The 22,150-nt window shown below is 36.2% G+C and overlaps 1 protein-coding gene across 1 annotated transcript in view; it reads left to right on the top strand.

Moving 5' to 3' along the window:
* The window catches only part of LOC124555607 (zinc finger protein 85-like), an 84,569-nt gene extending 75,042 nt beyond the window's left edge, over positions 1-9,527 (top strand). The window contains exon 6 of the mRNA XM_047129577.1: positions 7,990-9,527. Within this exon, the coding sequence (XP_046985533.1) occupies positions 7,990-8,998 (1,009 nt within the window). The 3' untranslated portion in view covers positions 8,999-9,527. The remainder of the gene's footprint in view (positions 1-7,989) is intronic.
* The last annotated feature ends 12,623 nt before the right edge of the window (positions 9,528-22,150 follow it).

The raw sequence follows: 22,150 nt of genomic DNA, 5'->3' as shown, positions 1-22,150 counted from the left end.
CCACCACTCGGCTGATAACCCAAGAAGAATTCATCAGTGCTTTTTAACTGTCATAGGTTTAACAAAGGGGCATAATGCCGTTCCTCAATCAAGAGCATTCCACAGATGATTGATGGGATGAGCATAGTTTAGGAGTGGAGGAGTCACTCGATTCTTCCAATATTATGCGTCTCCAAGTACTCATGACTCTGTGTCGTACATGTAGATAGACAAAGGAAAGAAACTTTAGTCATAAAGATTATACATTAAACCAACATTAAAATTTTTTACCAGACTTGCACTTGTTTGCAAATCGCAGGTAGCACTCTGCTGTCTGATCAGCTTCATGGACCATCTCAAATTTCCAGTTTAGTAGGAAGAGAAAGGTTCTGGCAGAATGAACTTTGAGGTGATACATGGGTCATGCTTGGAGAGCTTAAACAGGAGAGTTGCCTATGACAGAGATGTATGTGGGTTTGAATTCCATTATAAAACAGTTTTAATCTATCACAAAGATTCGATTTGATGTGTGGCCTGCTGTAGAATGCAACCAACTCTTTGAATGCGGCTAACACTTTCTTCACCATATCCTTTCTGCCAAAGATCCAGCTAGAAATGTAAGAAAGCTTGAAAATATAGGGGGGAGTTGTCGGAAGATTCAAGCTTTTAATTTGTCCATGTGTTATATTTGGCTATCCCAGGTGAAAATCACAGTATAGTGTACATTGAAACAACAATAAGATTTTGTACCAGACTTGGATTTGAAACTGCTGATCCATATTCAATTCTCAGTCGAGTACAAAGTGGTAATAGTCAGGAATGTTCATCTTGGACACAATTTTCTCTCTTTATTAATAAGTGAATTGTGTCACATGACAAACAAAAATGTCATCCTACAACTTTTCAATAGTTGTGCAATGTTGCAGCATGTAGTGCTTTGTCTGTGTTGCAGGAGAGATACCACAAGACCACTCACCATCAGTTCCATACTGATCTCTGTCAGTGATGCTGCATATATGCTAATATACGACTACTTCCTTTTCTTTTTATCTGTGAAACTATGGATTCCTCAAGGATCTAAGCCATGTGTTGTGATATTCCTTCAAGCACTTGTGCATATCTATTAGTCATCACTGGCCTTAACAAGCCGACATTAGGTGGAATGTGTGTTGTGATATTCCTTCCAGCACTTGTGCATACATATTAGTCATCACTGCCCTTAAAAAGCCAGTATTAGGTGGAATGTGTGTGTTGTGATGCTGGACACTTAAGCAGGATGCATATTAACCCTTCATAAAATTCCAAAATGAACGAAATATGCAAAACAGGAAGACATGATTATAGCAAGGAAATAATTGTAAAACATTACAACCCTCTGGTATTAAACCATTAACTATGGTTAATGAGGAAATGGCGAGAAGGATAAAATTTTACCTCTTGCATGGCTTCAATAATTAAGTCATATAAATCATAAATTCAGGTAAATTATTGACTGTATAGATCTTTAAGAAAAAAGCTCACAGTGTATATAATTTCTAAGAACCTTGTGTGTAAAAAAATTCATAATTCAAATAAAATATTATATACTATTCTGATAACTCTTACCCAGTTAATTGCTGTTCTAAATATACAAAAAATTTTCAGCATAATCATGATTTTTACATGTTCCTATTGCAGATTGTGAAACCAGAAGGCAAAAGAAATTTTAGACTGCTTTTTGTCATTTCCTGCATATATATTATATTAGTTATTTACAGTTTCACCCAAAATATTGTTTCCAGAAGCACTTGTACAGAACTGAACTTCATTTCGTGAATCCATATCTCATGGAGAGAATCTTGATAGCTATTTTGGAATAAAGAGTATTTTGACCAATCACCGTGTTGCTTTCATTTTTGCATATCACATTCAGTTGGTGCCATCTGCAAAGGTGATTGAAGAACCAAACATATGCAAACCTCTGACTTGCTGTAATAAATATTATATAAAATTCAGGTGCTTCAGTGGGCTACAAGAACTACTGCTTCTGATCTTTCTAATGTATTCTATTAAACATTCCTATTTATAGCCTATATTTGTTGTCTCAGTGTTGGAGATCTAATGGTTGTATGAAATTGTACATCAACAGTACATTTGTTGAACTGGGCATTTTAGAAAGTTTATGAGTTTCGGTAAAGTTGGCTGAATTTATAGGGTTCTGTGCCCCAGTCTGTAAAAACGGAACCCTTATAGGATCACTTTGTCATCTGTCTGTCTGTGTCTGTCTGACTGTTGAGAACCGTTTTTCTCAGGAACGGCTTGATGTATCGAGTTCAAATTTATTCTACATATTGAGGTCTATAGTTCTTTGGATATGTAAAAATTTTAAGCTTCCAAGTCACTTCAATCAAAAGAATTTCCCATTGATATTGCATATTCTGATACTGAAAACACATTCATCAAACCTGTCTTTCAGACAGACGAACAGAAGAGGTATGGACCCCTTTTTCTCTGGAACAGGTTGGCGTATCCAGTTCAAATTTATGTCATGTGCTAGAGTTTATGGTCTGTTGGCAGTGGAAAAAATTTAAGCTTCTAAGTCAATGCAATCAAAACATTCGATCATTTATACCACATATTTTGATACTCCCAAAATCACTCATCAAAACCTATAGGATACTTCAAGGTTTCACAGTACAAGCAAAGCAAAAAATCTGAAACTTGTTAAATTGTAATCATTATTGCATGCAAATATAAAATGTAAGTAGTAGTCATGTTTTAGTAAGTAAATAAAATGTTTTATGAAATCTTCTCTCACTACATTATAAATGGAAATTTCTTACTCACTTCTTTTTGTATGTCCGGGCTAGTCTGAGAAACTACTGTAGAAATTTTGGTAGGGATTTTGAATTCCAGGGACCAATATCATGCCAGTATCAATATTGATAACAGTGGGCAAAAAACCCCGAAATTCTCAATTCCCAGCTTTGTAGCTCATCCATCGTGGGAATCGAGTATCTCAATGCTTTTTGCATGCTGTTATCAATATAGTTGCTGGCATGGTAATAGTCCTGGGAATTCAAAAACTGTATCAAGATTTCTACAATAGTTCCTGCACAGAACCTTTAATGCAAGAATCCTACTCACACTTAGCCAGATTTTTTATTGTAGTATGGCATTTTGAAATCATTGTTTTTCTGTTGATGGCACTACTTTCTTGTAGTTTGAAAACCACTACATCATTTGAGTATGGAATCTGTGATGCAAATTCGTAACTAGTCTGTCTCAGATAATTTGTATAGGGGAAATTTGGTTGTTGTAAACAGAGTTATGTGTGCTCAAGTATTGCGTTTTTCTCATTAGATGGCATTACTGAAAGTGCTCTGAATGTAATACAAGTTATTAATGCTATTTTAGTTGTTTTAAAAGTTACACAAATAGCACTTGACAGTAACGTTATTGTAACACCTTGAAGGTTTATTTAACTATCTCGTAAATCAGTGAGTTACTTTTTAGCAGATTTATTAGTTCTTAGAGTGATATCAACATTCTTACATATTTTTGCTCTGTTATTTGCCTGAAATGCTTAGCCATAACAGGTACAGGGTGCAGCAGAACCGCCTAAGCAGTTTTAAGGAGCAATAAAAAGTAAACCTGGATGTATAGAGAAAAAAATGATTTTATTTTCTAAATTAGTTCAATATACCATTTTACATTCATTTAGCTTTGAAAATAATGTCATCAAGATGGCGGCCGTTGGCATCAATACATTGTCGTAGTGCCCTGAAGTTTCAGCAGCTCTTGCAAACATATAGCGAGGTATGGCATTCACTTCATCAATAATCTGCTCTTTTAACTCTAGTAGGGTGTGAGGGCAGCTTCTGGCTTCTGAAAACCTTTTCCTTCAGATATCCCCAAAGAAAGCAGTCACACATGCTCAAATTGGTGACCACGCAGGCCATCCGACGTCACCCCTCAAAGATACGAGGCATCCCGGAAACATTTGTCTCAAAACATCAAGTGAAATTTTAGGTGTGTGAGCAGTAGCTCCATCCTGTTGGAACTACAAGTCCCCCAGTCCATGTTCTTCAACAATCTCGTCCATTCTGGGTTGCATAAAATTTTGCAACATTGAAACATAAAGTGTGGAATTCACTGTCACGGTCACTCCTTCCTCCTCAAAAAAGTAAGGGCCTACCACACCAAACTGTGATATGGCACACCACACTGTCCCTTTAGGAGAATGTTGTGGTCTTTCGTGAATAATTCAGGGGTTATTGTCAGCCCAGTAGTGACATTTTTGCGTGGAATGTTGAACTGTCACCGAAAATCTCCTTGTGTAGCGATCGCAGATCTGTTGTTTTCATAATAAGCGCGAACAGCAAAACGACGATGTGCACCGGTCCAGACCATATTGCCTGCTGAAATGCGGTCAAAACGACTGAACAAAGGCAGACCACGTGCATCTGCCTAACCCCGCCCCCACCTACAGCCCCAGCAGTAATCGATAGAAACTGCTTAGTCTGTTCTGCCGCACCCTGTGTATAGCTGCAACACTTGCAGTAAGACCAACAAAAACTATAAAACTTTCTTTACCAACAACATCATTTCCAACATTTACTCTGTAAATGGTTTCAGTTGTCCTGCATCTCAATCGTATCAGTTTATTCAGTAATTTAATTCTGAAAACTTCGCTGTAGGATTAATATAATGTCAAAAACTTATAATTATGACGTATTATTAGTAATATATATTTTTACCAGTAGCTAGAAAGCTTATGAGAGAATGCCACTGATACTTCTGCAGTAGCTTCATGCTCTGAAAGAGTTACAGTCATCCATACATATCTATACTACAAAAACCAACTCAAATGTTTATATTCTTGGCTGATAAGAATCAAATGAGCACATGTTTCAATTTTTATTATGACCTTTTACAAATATTATTAATAATAAATTCCCTAGTTTCTTTTTGCAGCTTTGAAGAGCTCTCTTCTTATTGATTTCATCTATTATATTAGCTAACATACTATTGCTATTTTGACAAGCTCTAGGGACAGTATGCCCCATCCAGGAAACAAAATTAATAAACTACCCATTACACGGTTTGGGTAAACCGAACACTTTGGACTGTAATTTGGTTAAATTCTGTGCACTGTTACATTAAATTTTCACCTGTCTTTTATACTACATGATTACTACATATGTTCACAGTGGCTGTGTGCTCACACACAGAGTTAATAAGTTTAAATCCATAGCTAAATGTTATATTAATTTGAGTTTTTGTACTGTTACATAGTACAGGTTGTATTTTCTACACTTTTGTACCCCCTATCAGTTGTGACTTGTGGTATATGTATTTGTTCTGTCAAAGACTTTAATGGATTTCTAACACCTTGTATAGAAGGCATTTTAAAATTTTTACTCGTGCATCTTTCAGCATGTAGATTGGCAAACATGATAGCCATCTTTTAAGTTTCTACAGAAACAATTAAAGATAAGCTTTTCTCATATAAATCATTTTATTGTTTCTCAAAACATTTGCCTTTATACTTGTAATTTTCATGTGTTAATACCAGTTCTGAAAACATTTTTATGACCCATGAACACTTTTAGTATGGCATAAAGGAACAAAAGAGGTCTTTACATGATAAATCAGATGAATACAGACAGTGAGATATTAACTACACTCTGCAGTAAAATTAAAGGCTCACTTTTTCGAAACCCTGTAATAATCTCCCACTCTGATGAATAAGTTCGAAATTTGGCTCTAAGGTGCCTACAATCTTCTTCTGTAATGGAGTGGAAGCATGGTGCCATGTGATGTCACCCCCAGGCTCAGTGATGCTTCAAACAGCAAGGTGTCAACAAATGCGGAAAAAAAAGGCCACAGCTCAGAAGTTCTTGTGAGCATTGAGGTGGGTTAACGATGTCACATCGGCACCAAATTTCACCACAATACTGCCCAATTCCACCATGGATGTGTCACGCAATAGAAAGGTCAACATGTCCCTTACTACCTACATTTTACCCCTTCTTTTTCCTCGTGTGTGATGAAAGTCGGAGCTGTGACACCCAACTGAAATTGTGTGGTTTTCTTACGAGTGGCCAAGGGAAACATTTCAGACACGCCACTTCTCAGAATCTACATGAAAAGTCCTTAGGGTGTGGCATAAAGGGCGTCAGTGAAACCACCCCTTCCGTCGGGACATTGATTCCCACACATTTCACTGTTAAAAATGACAGTTAGCAGTGCGATGAGCAACACGACAGTGTTCATAAAATCCTTCCACACTGCTTCCGCTCCCTGAGCATTTCAATCCTACTCTAAGCACATCATGAAGCTGCAACCCCACTGAACACTTTGGAGAGTGGTGCGACCACAATTTTTTGCTCTGGTATACAGGGTAGGCCCACTATGGATGGTTCAAAACCATTCAACGAAATTTGAATGTGATCTGAAGCTGCAAAAAGGTTTAATGCTTTTTCAGCACTTGTGTTTCATGACCACCTGTTGAGGGGAGGTGCGGTGGGGGTACTACATTAACATGTGTATGAATAAAATGACAAAGGGTCCCTCTAAGCCCCCAGTTCAGCAACACCATAGGTGAGAACCATTCCTCTTTGTTGGGCATGTTGAAAATGTATCTGTCATAAACTTCGTCACTGATTCAGCCATGTGGGTAAAAGGGGGTGTGACAACCTTCCCATCGTTTAAAACATTTGCAGTGATGTTGGGCACAATTGTGGTGAAATTTGGTGCCAATGTCACATCATTAACCCACATTCACAGGAACTGTCATGCTGTGGCCCCTTTTTTTTCTCTCCTTCCCCTCCCCCCACCTCCCCCCCCCCCCCCCCCCTCCAACACCTTCATGTTTGAAGTGTCGCTGAGCCTGAGGGTGATGTCACAGGGGGCCATGCTTTGGCACCATTACAGAGGAAGGTTCTAGGCCTTTGAGCCACATTTCAAACTTGGGATGCATTGTAGATTTTTTTGTGTCAAATAAACAATCATTGGATGTACTGTGTGACAGTTGGTTTTGTTACAATGAAGCATTATGTGTGATTTGGTTGTAGGGAAATTTAATCAGTGATTTCTGACAAACAAAATGTTGTATACGATTCTTCAGTAACTGTTCTTTAATCCTCTGTACCAGTGATTGCAACATGTCCAGGGTAACCAAAGAAACAAACGATAATTTCCTCAAAACTCCATCATAAACTTTTTATGCTTCCATTCCATTAGGAACTCCCAAACATTTGACTGCTGCTTCATTTCTGGCCTGTAAGTGTGTGTTCAAATTTTGTCTCCTGATACAATGTTGTACCAGATTTTGCATTTCCACAGTCAAACTTTTTAGCATTTCCTTGCACCGGTTGACACAAATCTGTTTTTAAGCTTCAGTCAAATTGTAAAGACTACGTTAACAACAGTTTTATTCACAGCTAAATTACTGCAGTTTTGGATATGGCTTAGGAAGACCCTACCTCACAGTTAATCACATACTGTTCCTGTTCAGTTATGCTGCATTCAGCATCAGTATTTTTGGGCACAACAGTCGATCTTGCCAGACCTTCAGAAATTCATTTATACTTTACGTGTGACCATAACAAAACTCTGCAAACCAATATATAAACAGACTTTTCAGAAGGCGATTTGTTAACAAAAGCTGAACAGTGTTATTCGAGGCCTTCATTAAAAATTGGAAAAATTCCTCCATTGAAAACTTTAATGTGAAATTTATGTTTTTTTAATAATACTGTTTATGTCAATACTCTGTGTAATCGAGCGTCATTTTCTGAGCTACCTTTGTTTTAAAAATCAGGAAAGACTAATTTTAAAGCAAGAGTAATTTCATATCTCAATTGTCCCATCCAATGGTCATTTGTAAAATCTTTAAAAGGCAACTCTCACAATTTGCCACACAATATTGGTGTCTAGATGTGCAGATAGTTGATAAACTCCATGTTACAGTTAAAAACTACTATTTTATAGTAGTATATGATTGAACAATATGTTTTTTTCCAGATCTTCAATTGCACAGATAGGAGAATTTCTTCGCATGAAAACAGCAAATATTGTGGATGGCACTGCACAGTCCTCATTGGTTGAGATCGCTGGAAATGTTAGTAGACCCTGCAACCGCTGTGGAAAAATCTTCTCATCGATTGAAGAGCTGCAAACTCATTCTCCTTGTCAAGAAAATAGTGATGCAAGTGACAAAAATGGAGGACCTGGTTGCAATTATTCATGTGAAGTATGTGGAAAACCATTTAAAAGAAAAGAACATTTATTTCAGCATCGTAAATTGCATACCGGTGAACGCCCGTATATCTGTAGTGTGTGTGGAAAGGCATTTAGTCGTAAAGAACATTTGGTGCGGCACGCAGTATCACATACTGGACAAAAAATGCATTCTTGTGATATGTGTGGTAAATCCTTTAGCAGGAAAGATAACCTTCATAAACATAGGAAAACACACGGAATATCAGGCCCTTACATCTGTGAAACTTGTGGCAAATCGTTTGTGGTGAAACATTATTATTTATTACATAAAGGTAGTCATTCGTCTTGTTCTTCAGCTGTCTCAGGTGAGGAACAAAATGCAGTTAACACTGAAAACTCACTAATGTACAAGTGTGATATGTGTTCTAAAAGTTTTGGAACAAAACAAAATTTACTAGCACACAAGTTGCGTCATCGAAACAAGACACCACCAGTCAGTGCAAATCCGACACTTCATAATGTTTCTCAGCAGCAGACTCCTGTGCAGTTAGAAAGTAGTGTTGGTGAACCACACACTGTTGCCTTATCTCACAATGCTGCCCCACTTACAACTATCAACAATTCAGCATTGTTGGCTCCAAACATTTTACATCATGTCAACACACCAGTAAGTGGAGCCGCTTCGCAGAGCAATGCTGCGAGTGCTGCAATGATTCAAGTGTCCTCATCTGCTGCAGCCTACCTCTGTACTCCAGGAACAGTTGCAACTAATGAACTCCTGGAATCTTACCGACGAATGCATTCAACGTGATCCACGTATTAATTAATGAACTGTGTTAACCTATAGTGACTCCACATAGGATTCTTTTATAGACTTCCTTCAGGAAAAATGTGAGTTCCGTCTTTCAAAATTTTTAACATGTAAAAGTACAATAAAGAACTGCAACTCATCAATTTATTTGGCTAAGGTAAGTACAAATTTTAATTAACTAATTTTATTGAAGCTCATATTAAAGTTATTATTATTTTAATAACTACCCTTTGTACCAAAATCATACAGCATGTAGTTCAGTATCTTTAATGTGTGGGGAGGGAGGGGGTTGCAGATTTTTCTATTAAAGTGTGGCATATATATCATATTAACACCACTAAATATTTAGCAGATTGTAATTTCATAAACAGTTTTGATACATATGTCTACAAGGCTTTTTGTATCAGCAGCCCACATAGTATTGAAAATGCAATTTATACATATTTTTAAATGTGTATGTAGAAACAAGTTTCTACAATTATTTATTTTTGTAAATCTATAATTTAAATAAATATTGGCTGTATTTTAATTTAGAAAGTGTGTGATTAGATGATGATTTGTGCAACCTTTCAGTCATAAGCCAAGCGTTGTGTCTTTAGGCTCCGTGCACCATCTCGATATATGCATTGTGGAACACTTCAGAAAATGCTTAATGCTTAATGGAGCTCCAGGCTGATAAGTGTAGTTTTCCAATCTAAAATGATATTAATTTGACGAAACACCTTCTTTAGGAAGTTGTGATAAATGTAGGACAATTGCAAGAATGTATCGATGTGCTTTATTCAACAACATAACATGTTAAATTCAATATCCATAAGCATTTAAAAGCTGTATCTTCTTCTTCTACTTCTACTTCTTTGCATTTACCCAACTAGTATGTGATCTGCTGTACTCAAAATTAGGCATATTTATTTTTTTTATTTAACTTCGTAGCTGGTTGCCCAGACTGTCGTCACAGTCATTAGTCGCTTAAGGGAGGGAGTTTGTGTGTGCCGCCTGTCTGTGAATTGTGTGAACTTTGTTATGTGTGTGATCGTATTTCAACTGTTAATGTGTCACATTTTCTGTGGCAGAAATTGAGGACCAGCCTATATTTGCCTAAATGAGCATGGGAAACTGCCTAAAAACAACACTCGGGCTGGCTGGTGCACCAGCCATGGTCATTAATCCACCACATTGATTCGATCCGTGTCTTAAGTCATATTCCTGTTTCACAAGCTAATGGATTACACTGTATGAGCAGGTTCATCAAAAGCTGTACATTGCAAAATAAATTTTCAACTTGAACTCTTAGTTGTGGTCAACAATGATTAGAGCTTCAAATTATTTGAAAATATGTGCCAGTGGCACATTGAAATTATGAACTGGGCCATAAGACATGCTCAGATGGCTTAGTCAGTACATCATTGCATCTGAAAAGGAAAAAAATTGCATTCCAATCCCAGTCTAACAAAGAGTTTTCAGAAAAATTATAGATGATATTACTAGAACCACAGCTAGGACATTAAAAATATTAAATATGGACTGTGGCTATGGAAGGATCATTCAGTGTCTTCCTGAATTATTTCAGCTGTGGACCCTGAGGAACACCATTAAAATGAATGAAACCATTAAACAGTTTACTACTAATTATTGAAAGATTCAGTGCAGTATCTAAACATATAATGGGTTTAAGTTTAGCTTGGACACATTTTCATTCGTCAGATCAGATCCCTTCAGAGACATTTTTGATAACTGAGTGAAACTAAAATATGTTTCACAGTTAATAAATTGACATTGCCTTCAGTGAGTATAGATTGATAGTACTTTAAAAATATCCATTCAGTGTTAGAATGGGACCCGAGGCAGTTGTTGGCATCATCTACAGCCATGGTCATCAGACTACAGCCTGCGGGCCTCATGTGGTCGGAATCAAGAGTTCATGTGGCCTGTCATTCTCAGCCATATTTTATAACGTGCTTCTGGCACCTAAAAGCAGAATCTAAAAAGTCAACCAACATTAAGGGCTTCTTAAGAGTGTATTTTTCTTGTTCAGTAACAAACAAAAATATGTACAGATAGAGTAATATTTTAAGATTGCTTTATTTTAATCGACGTTGGTGAATTCGGCCGCTTACCTCAGGGGCATAGGGGAAGTAGCATGCTCGCTGCATGTTAATAGAAATGAGGGAATATTTTATTGTTTGCCTTCCAATGCTGACAACTCATGAGTGTGCACAAATAGATCCAATCAGCTGCTATGGTATAAATGCTAAACAGAAGTACACGTGCTCATGAAAGTGCATTATACAGATATGATACATGTGTGTAGTAAAATCTTTTTTGTATACCATGTCCGAAAGAACAGACACCATACATTCATATAACTGAATCGCCTAGATAGGCAATGGATCCACCTTCTTCTGTGCAGCTGCAGGAATCTCAGAGTAGTGAGCATGGAGGAACTGGACTCGGAATAGGTGGCACTCAGTGGGATTGTGAGTTGGCCGTAAGTTGTGCCAAGGTGGTTCTACCAGTTGTGATAACACTATGTCCTGGATGGCAAAGTAGTTAACGCACCTACCTAGTAAGCTGAAGATTCCAGTTCCTAATCCCGGTCCCGTACACATTTTCACTCATCGCTACTGATTCCACATAATGTCCGATTGCAGCTGACATCAGTAATCCCTTCGCTTTCCTTTCATTTCTCCCCCCACCTGTCCTCCTCCACCTGCAATTATTTATGTAAACCTTTTTTTTTTTTCTGACATAAAATAAGTCATTTATATTATTCTTGTGACCTTACTTGTGTGAAGAATAATAATTTGTGTAATATCAAGATTTAAACATCTTTTGACCTACAAATGTAGTTCACTTTTATTTATTTCAGTCTGGAAGTTTCTTCTTTGAATCACTAATGCCGACATGGTATCCAATCAGGAAAAGTGCCCAAGGTGTCCATCCCAATAAGAGTTAGTTAATGGAATTACATTTTTCTGGATACACAATGAGTCTCAACTTTATCTTTGATAAGGATAGAAGCTGAAGCAATGAATTAACATTTGTGTCACTGCCGGGACTTGAACCTAGGTCTCTTGCTTATTAGGCAGACGTGCTAGCCACTAGACCACCATAGTGTTGTGGCTACCACAGCTGCACAGACTACCTATGTCAAACGCGTCCCTCATATGTCTCCAGAAAAATGTAATTCCATCAGGTCACCGAGCGTGCTGGCGCAGTGGTTCGACACTGGACTCGCATTCGGGAGGATGACGGTTCAATCCCACGTCCGGCCATCCTGATTTAGGTTTTCCGTGATTTCCCTAAATCACTCCAGGCAAATGCCGGGATGGTTCCTCTGAAAGGGCACGGCCGACTTCCTTCCCCATCCTTCCCTAATCCGATGAGACCGATGACCACGCTGTCTGGTCTCCTTCCCCAAAACCAACCAACCAACCAACCATCAGGTCAATGGTTCACATATGCCTGAGGTACAGCCATGATTTCCCTATTACATATAAAGCTAGGGTGTTGTTCCAATGTTGGAGAGCCTTGGCAATAGTGATGATGTGAGAAGGGGAAAATGGGGCTGAAGGTTTGAAATGGTGTTTGTATTAGGGAGGGCATTGGACTTAGGTAGTCCGTTCAGATGTGGTAGCCACAACGCTATGGTAGTGTAACAGAGGAGTACAGACAGGAATAAAATAGAGAAAAAATATCCTATTAAAGATTGGAATACCATGTGGCAGAACATTAGTAACAAAGTTTTAACTATGGCAGTATGATCAACATGGTACCAGGTGGTTAATGACATTTTAGCAGCAAACAAGAGACTACATACTGTAGAACTCACTGACTGCCATTTGTGTCACTGATGTGGATTTGTTGACATGACAGTTCACAGGTTTACTTGCTCAGGGTATAATGCCATATGGACCCAAATAAAGGAGCGGGTGGCATTCCTCAGGAGAAATGATGGTAGATTCATCACTGTAAATGAACTAGCTGCTCCAGATCGGATGTACTTTCCATGACAAAAAACTAACACCATAATGTGGCTACACAGCAATTTTGTTCACACCATCATCCACAAAGCAGAACTCCAACAGCATTGAGGACTACAAATGCTATATCATGAAGGAATATTACAAGCAGCTAACAAAAAAGAACCACAAGAAGAACTTTGGAAATAAGTTAGAAATAGTATTTTAAAAGGAAGGCACAGGATGAAGTGGTGTTTGGAATTTGTGTGAACGGAGACTTGCACAGTGTTATGAACTATGTTTGAACAAATAATCCCTCAGTTTATGATATAATTGCTAATTTGCTTTCCATTATGAAGACTAGTTCAGATTTCTTTATCTGCAGAGGAGCATTTCATTTGGCTATAGCTTTGAAGGTTGCTGAAGAAGGCGAATTATGAAGAGTGCAAGGACAGGCTATAAGGGGTGAGGAAAGGCCCGAAATAAATAAATTTAAAAAAAAATGGCTAGTACATCTGCTCAGTTAGCAGTAGACCCAGCTTCAAGTCCCAGCTGTGGCACACATGTTAATTCATTGCTTCGGCTTCTATCCTTATCGAAGATTTTGTTACTTTGGTATATCAAGCAAAATATTACAGATCATACTGATTTTCCATCATTTAATATATGTAAAACTATCATCTGCCAGTTTGTCCCTTTGTGACAATTTTGAATGAATGAAGTTATATTTCTTAAAACCGTCTCCATTCTATTATATTTGACCTAATACAAAAGCCCGATTCAAAATGGTGTGCTACAGGTGCCAGGTATTCTTGCAGATATTAGGGTGTGAAGAAGATGCCTAGAAAATGTGCCCAGAAATCAGAAAGACAAACATGGGATCCTGTTGCGATTGCACTGGCCAAAGTACCTGCTTAGGTACAAAAAATTGGTCATTGTTTAAGCCTTCAGGAAACTGCATGCAGTTCCAGTACATTTACTTTTCCACTTAAAATATTTGATGTGATACCTTATAATACAAAATGTTTAAATCACACACACATTTCTGATGCAGCCTGAGGTATTGCCCTACAATGTCAGTATTGGCACTTAAGCAAACAAAGTTTGATGACCACTGACCTAGAGAATTATTGTGGAACACAGAGCTACACTACAAGTACGTATTTGCATATTAAAACAATCCAGGCATCTCAGTTATCATATTCTGATAATCCATCAGCATACACTGTACATGTGGAACATGTGAATGATAAATTTTTATTTTGGACTTTAAGGTCATGACAGCTAGAGAGATGAGGTCATAAATATTGATTTTTGTACTTGTTCTAACAACGTAGTTCAGTGTGGTTTTAAATGTTGACTCATAAAGCAATATTTTGTGTAATGGATATTTCCATATCCCATCACTTTAATACTGTACGCACCGAGCGAGGTGGCGCAGTGGTTAGCACACTGGACTCACATTCGGGAGGACGACGGTTCAATCCCGTCTCCGGCCATCCTGATTTAGGTTTTCCGTGATTTCCCTAAATCGCTTCAGGCAAATGCCGGGATGGTTCCTTTGAAAGGGCACGGCCGATTTCCTTCCCCATCCTTCCCTCACCCGAGCTTGCGCTCCGTCTCTAATGACCTCGTTGTCGACGGGACGTTAAACACTAATCTCCTCCTCCTCCTAATACTGTACATGTAAGTTGTTTAACATGAAGTCCAGACACAGGAGAAAATAAAATAGGCCTAAGTACAATGAAATGCAGACAGCAGCCAATGGTCCAGTTATTTCTCCACATGTTCAGGTTGTCAATTTATTGAGATGATTGTTGACTATAATTACGTAATGCTGTTGTAATGACCAGCACTTAATATTAACATGTCAGATAGTTTTTTGGTTTGTCAGTGGACACAGTGAAATGTAAAAACACGCCAACATCATTTCTTTTGTCCTGTTATCAGAGCATGCTCCGAGGTGTGTACAATGATCCCTAATTTCAATATAGCACTGGAAACATGTCTGCGAGTTAACACTACCTTTCTGTGGTATGTTTGGACTTACTTTCTTTAAAACCAGTGAAGATGTGCCCAATAAAAATTTTGTCAGATATTATAGTTTAGTAGAACATAAACAAACTTTTTAGCTTCCGTCATTTCCCAAAAGCACATGTGAACATGTTCAGTAACCAAAGGAAATTGCTTTATATTTTTGTCTGTGTAAACGTAGAACCAGGTTTGATAGAATCATTTTTCAGCCTTTTCGAGATATAATGAAATTAAGTTGTCTGCAAATAAGAATTGTACTTGTAGAAACAGTAAGCAGAAGTGTTTCAGCAAACTTCAACAGTATTATGTATACCCCATTTAGTGAAGTCACTGTCTATATGAATATTGCAGAATGAAATTTTACTATTCTAAATTTATTTTGTTCAGTAATCAAACTGGTGGTGCACCTTGGCTTGTGATTGTTATGTTTGTACTCTTATATCATTTCAGTGATTCAGCAATAAATTTTAAATTCATATTATTAATGAATGTTTAATCAATGAGACATTTGGCATCTGTGTATGCATAAATGTGTTATGTAAGTGAAAAGGTTTCACTGAGCAACATTATGAAGAGTGAATTTCTGCTTATAGTGCCAGAAAAGACAATGTTTTGAGTTGTCAATAAAATCTGGACAGTTACATTAATTCCTAATATGGTACTCATTACATTTCAAGTGTTACTAAAGGTATTAAATAAAAGCTTATTATGATCACACTAGTCAAATGATGCTACAATTTAAAATTCAAATTTCCACACCTATCCTACCCCCCACCCCCACCCCCTTGTCCTTGTCACTACCAAACTGTAAAGATATTAATCAGCTTGATTGCTTCCTCAATGGGACCACAGATCACTGTGTTTTATGTCAGAAATTATAATGCTGTTCTCATACTACTTCCAAATTGAAGGAGTTTCGCTGTTACTATATTCGATCCTTATCAATTATCTTATTTCTTTATATGAGGGCCTCTCTTTCCAAAGAAATTAAATGTAGGGATTGTGTGTGAAAAACAGTATCACATTGTGTGATGTAGTTAAACTTCAAATATGCAATATCAACAATGTATTGTAATTAGTGCTAAAATGGTACAAAATGAAGTTGTTTAATAATCATTCATATGGTAGCAATTGTGTTTTGGATAAAACATGTCACCACAGAACAAACGCCAAAGTTTTTGTACGAAGTAATTGCTGTAGTTTTGGAGGGAAAAGTCATTTCTATATATTGGTTGAAGAAGCTTTTGTAAGCACTCAATGGTAGTAGCTATCCATGTTAAATAGCTAAAGATCATTAAGTTGATGTCAAAACTAATAACATGCTCTGCAATATCGCAAGTAATGAAACTTTTATGTTCCATTTATTATCCAGTTATAATTTTTAGGAGCACAAAGAAGTAAAAGAATAAGGAAATCATTGTGATAACCAGTTGTATTTCCAACCTGGCCAGTATTGCAGCAGTGTTCTGTCTCGCTTGTTTTGATGAAGGATCCAATTCGGGATTTCATATGCTCGCTCGCTCGCTCGCTCTCTCTCTCTCTCTCTCTCTCTCTCTCTCTCTCTCTCTCTCTCTCTCTCACACACACACACACACACACACACACACACACACTTAAGTTGTTGGGCATTTGCCATAGTATGTGTTAACATTATTTGTTTACACCATTTTCATATTGATTTTAAAATATCATTGACTTTATGATTTGCATATTTTTGAGCTATTGAATTATCCAGAATTTAAACCTGTAATCCTGCACTACATCAGCCACACACTGGGGAATTCCCTATTGACTAGATAGGAAATATAGACATTAAATCACAATGGATTTATTTCAAAATCTGATGAATTTCTTTGTAAAGAAGTTAGCATTTATTTCAAAGAAAACAAATCAGTTTAAATACTCATATCCTTTTACTTTTTTCTCATGGAATATTTAAAATACGCTATTTTTCCATACAAATATGAAAGATTTTTAAAAGTATGCAGCATTATTTAACCCTTTAACTGCTCTGGACGTGTTAACGCGCACGCCTTTGTACCTGTCCCTGTGTGCTCTGAACGTGTTTATGTTTATATCTCCCCAACTTGGGTAACTTGAGAGGAGGGAAAAAGAAAAAAAATGTTTACACTGGATGTTTTCATGAAGGTAACAAAATATAGCTGCAATGAGAAGAATGCAAGTCTCTTATTCAATTATAAAGATATAAAATATTTGTGCTTTTAAAGGAAAATCATATCAGACTATAGAAGAGATTCATTTCCTTAGTTGATTAATTCTTTAATTGATCCTTCTCACTCATTCATCTGGAGTAATTCAGTTCATTTTTTTTATTTTTAAAACTGGTGGCTATGTCTGTATCATTAAATAATTATTCGCTGAGTTTCAAAATGCTCAACATGGGTCCATTCTTAATATATCCCTTCTATGTTAGCTTTATATATTTCAGAAACTGATCATTTTTCCATTTCATTTGGGACACATTTGTATATTTTACGAAGAACGTTGAATGCAAGTGCAAAATTCTTTGAAGGTACATTAAGATATACTTTATCCGTCATGAATGCGCAGTTTCTTCCATATCATTAATATATTTTTAGAAACTATTTTCTATTATTAATCAAATGTTACCTTTGATAAATATCATGCTGACGTGCCATGATGATGTAGGTTCATCAGAAATAGTTTATGAAATGGTTAAGTCAATTGAATGATTTGATTTGTTGACACACATTGGCAGGCTCATATTTATCACACATCACCTTACTGATCAGTCTTGTTTCTCATCTTTAAAGGTTGTTTCTAATTTGTTATGAATGGGTTAGATCATAATATTATGTAAAATCTGTTCACGCATGTAAACCCCCCCCCCTCCTCCCCCCTACCTCCCCGCCCTCTCTCTCTCTCTCTCTCTCTCTCTCTCTCTCTCTCTCTCTCTCTCTCTCTCTCTGTGTGTGTGTGTGTGTGTGTGTGTGTGTGTGTGTGTGTGTGTGTTTAAAAGGTTATTTAATGGTGCTGCAAGTTAACACCAGTTCAATCAGTTTTTACTGTCAAAATCTCACTAACATGTTTTGGATAAATTTTCATATCAACTGAGATCCCACTACCTTCTGTGTTCCAATTAAAAAACACTTCACTAACATTTCACCTTGTTGTTGTTGTATTTGTGAAGGTGTAATTACTCCTACAAAAACTCAAGAAAAATGGAGGAAATAAAACTGAATTCTAAAATGTTTTTGAAACCATTTTGTAGGCCTTAAAGTAAGAAAATTTTATATAAAACACTACACATCTTCCAATCATATTTTATCTACAAAAAGATAAATGGAGCAATGCAGTTCTTTCTCTGTTTGTCCATTGTGAAATGGGAGTTTACCTTATGTTTCTATAATAAAATTCATACAACAGTTAGGATGTTGCACTAAATTCTGTGCTTTATTGTCTTGAATCCATTACATCAGATAAAAAATTTAATGATCAGGTGATTCTGAGATTCATGTCATTTCATTAATGATAGTGCCCAGGTAGCATACAAATAAGTGATTGATTCTTGAATCTGTAGATTGGTTCTTAGTTTGTATGCAGAGGCAAAATAAAATCATGTAAACTCTACATGATTGTAGTTTTTGTCGAGTATGCTCCACTCAAAATGAATTGGATGGATTAATCTGTTTCACATGTTCATATGGATTACAAGTAAGTGTGTAAAAGGAAATGACTGTGTACATCTTTAAGTGACAAATCTCAATTTGAAATCACAAACTCAGAAGAAAAGAAATTCATAAATGTGAGGAACAAATCTCTCTCACAGCTAAATTTTGCTTAATCATTCATATACAGTTTCTTTTTGTAAATTAATTCTTTGGTGAATAAATAACAGTGGGTTGTGAATATTGCAGGTGCGAGTGGAAAAGTTGTGTTCATGTGCAATTTTAGCTTTTAATTGTATGTGTGGTAGTACTGTATCTGTTGATGTTTTCTTGTGTTATTCTGCCTGTCTGTATTATTTAACATGGACACTGCCATACTGCCTCAGAATTGTGAGGTTACCTCATAAAATATGTATAGAAGATTTTGCAGCATAGTCTCAATAATTGACAGCACTAAGAAGTTAAACACTATGTTATTTTTGCCTAAAGTATGTCATTGAAAACTGTCCAAAGCTTACATTCATTTGAAGAACTGGGTTGGTGTTTTTTTTTTTTTTTTTTTTCCCCTCTGCTCATATTTTATGTAGAATCAGATTGATTTGCATTTTAACTTATGACATACTATGTTGTGGCACTTTTAAAGAGACTGCTTTCCAAGGATAGGTTGTTTTAATGTTTTCATTTAGCTGTATAGTTTGTGCAGTTTTTGGAAAGATGGTTACATATTCTAAAAATATTTGGACATTCTGAATTATTATAATTCAGTGTTGATATTTCAATATTTTATGTATACAAAAGATTAACATAAATTTTCCTGTCAGAAAATAATGGGCATTATTATTTTATCTTTGGAGACTGTTGTGGGAGTTTTGATAATGTATGGACTGTAAACAGTTGATGTATGAATCTAGAAACATGATTGAAATTTTGTTTCGTGTATTCAGATTAGAAAATGTCAGATTGTGTATTGGACTGAAGAACAAATATTTTTGTATGTATAGCTCCAAGAATTGTACAGAATTTGTTCTCCTCAATGTATTGCTGATTACTGAATTGAGTAGTTTTGTGTTAGAGAAACAAATAGATAAATAAAACACAGACATGCAAAATGATTGTTTTGTCTGAAGGTGCACTAAGTCAGTAATAATTTGAGGAGACAAATAGTAAGCTATATTTTTAATTTGTATTCATAAATGAGATAGTATGTAATGTAACTGCACTTAAATTTTTATTGTAACAATATAGCCTTGGTATTTTTCTTTAAATATCACACTTACTTTAGCTGTATCATATATCATGATAAAATACTGTCACTCCATTATATTTTCCTAGAAACTAAATAATAATAATAATAATAGTGTTTTTTGAGACTCTGCAAGGATGTATGCTATATGTAATAAGCTTTCATCTGCAGTAAATGTAAATGTGTTCTGATCACATTTTAGCTGAACAGCTACTAGCAGTGGACTAAATAGTCTGTGAAATAAATATTTCATCCGAAGGTGTTCATTATTTTTCAGCTACTTAAATATTAATTAAGGAATGTATTCTTGTATTGTTTAACAATGATATGGTTATTCCTCTGTACTTTTTTCTGCATGCTTAGTGAAAGCTCATTATTTGTGATTATTGTAATAAGATTCAAAAGGTTTTTTACTATTTCCAATACCTGATTTGTGTATTTCTATTTAAATTTTTCATGATGATTTTGTTGAATGGAAGGTAGCTGCCTTATTACACTTGTTGCATTCAGGGAAGGCTAAGTTAGAAAACAAATACCCATGTGATAATTGTATTGTATCATTCAAGGAAATTATTGGAGTGTGGTGGTTGGAAAAACAAACTTCTGTTCAGTTGAGTACAGGATTATCAACTCAATGTCAAATAGGGGTAACGCAGGATTAGGTCTAATAATGAATAACAAAAGAGGAATGCATGCGAGCTATTCTGAACAGTTTAGTAAAGGCGTTATTGTAGCTATGATAAACACATAGCCAACATCCACCCCAGTAGTATCAGTGCATATTCCTACTAACACCACAGATGAAGGGCTTGAAAGAATGGATGATGAAATAAAAGAAATTATTCAGTCCATGAAAGTATACAAAAATTTAATTGTGATAGAGACTGGAACTGAGTAGTAGGAAAAAAGGAGAGAAGAAAAAAATAGTTGGCAAAAATGGACTGGGAAAACAGATAGGGGAAGCAGCCTGATAGCAATTGTTAGTTGTGTGCAGTCTGAAATTCTCACTCTTGGCTTAAGAATCAAGGATTCCTGAAAGAAGGTTGTGTACATGAAAGAGGCCTGGAGACAGTGAACTGTTTCAGATAGATTATGTGATTGAAGACAGAAATTTTAAAACTAGGTTTGAAACTCCAAAACATTTGCAGGCCCAAATGTGGACTATGGCCATAATTTAGTAATTGTGAACTGAAGAAATTGCAGTAGGAAATTAAGGAGATAGGAACTGGATAAATAGAAAGAATCATCGGTTATTGAGAGTTTTGAATGCAGTATTAGGCGATTGACTGAAACAAATGAAAGCAGTACAACAGAAGATGAAAGGATAGCTTTGACAGATGAAATAGTGAAGACAGTAGAGGATCAAAAGACAAAAAGACAAGGCCCAGTGAAAATCCTTGAATAACACAGAAGATATTGAATGTAACTGCTTTGCCAGTGACATTGTAATTGTGAGAGCAGCTGAGCAGAGTGCATAGTATCCTGAAAAGAGGTTATACAATGAATATCAATAAAAGTAAAACAAAGGTAATGGAATGAAGTCCAATTAAAGCAGATGATTTTGAGGGAATTAGATTATGAAAGGAGACACCAAACATGGTTGATGAGTTCTGGTGTTTATGCAAAAAATTATTGATGATAACCAAAGTACAGATGATATAAAATGCAGACTAGCAATAGCAAGGAAAGCATTGCTGAGTAAGAGAAAATTTGTTAACATTGAATACAATTCAAATGTTAGAAGTCTTTATTGAAGATATTAGTCTGGAGTATAACCTTGTACAGAAGTACTTGTGGACTACAAACAGCTCAGACAAGAAGAGAATAGAAATTTCTGAAATGTGATACTGCAGTGGTGTGCTAAAAATTATTGGATAACAAATGAATAGGTACTGAATCAAATTGGGAGAAAAATTTATGCTGTAAATTGATTAAATGAATGTATTGCTTGATAGGACACATTCTGAGGCATCAAGGAAATGTTGATTTGGTAATTGGGGAGGGGAGGTTGTTAAAAATAGGACATCAAGGCTCTGTTACAATAATCAGGCTTCAGTGGAAGTTGCAGTAGCTATGCCACTGATATTTATATAGAATAGACTAGTTGCATCAGACCAATCTTTAGACTAAAGGCAACAACATCATGATGTTGACTAACTCCATTATACTTACACACTCTAGTAGTGCAGCATCTATTTCTTTGCAGTATGAAGAGAAATTGTTAAGATGAAAATATTTCTCTGTACACTTCACAGTTGAACTG

This window comes from Schistocerca americana, chromosome X (genome assembly GCF_021461395.2).
Source record: "Schistocerca americana isolate TAMUIC-IGC-003095 chromosome X, iqSchAmer2.1, whole genome shotgun sequence".
Taxonomy (NCBI): domain Eukaryota; kingdom Metazoa; phylum Arthropoda; class Insecta; order Orthoptera; family Acrididae; genus Schistocerca; species Schistocerca americana.
This window is presented reverse-complemented; position numbering and strand designations above follow the sequence as displayed.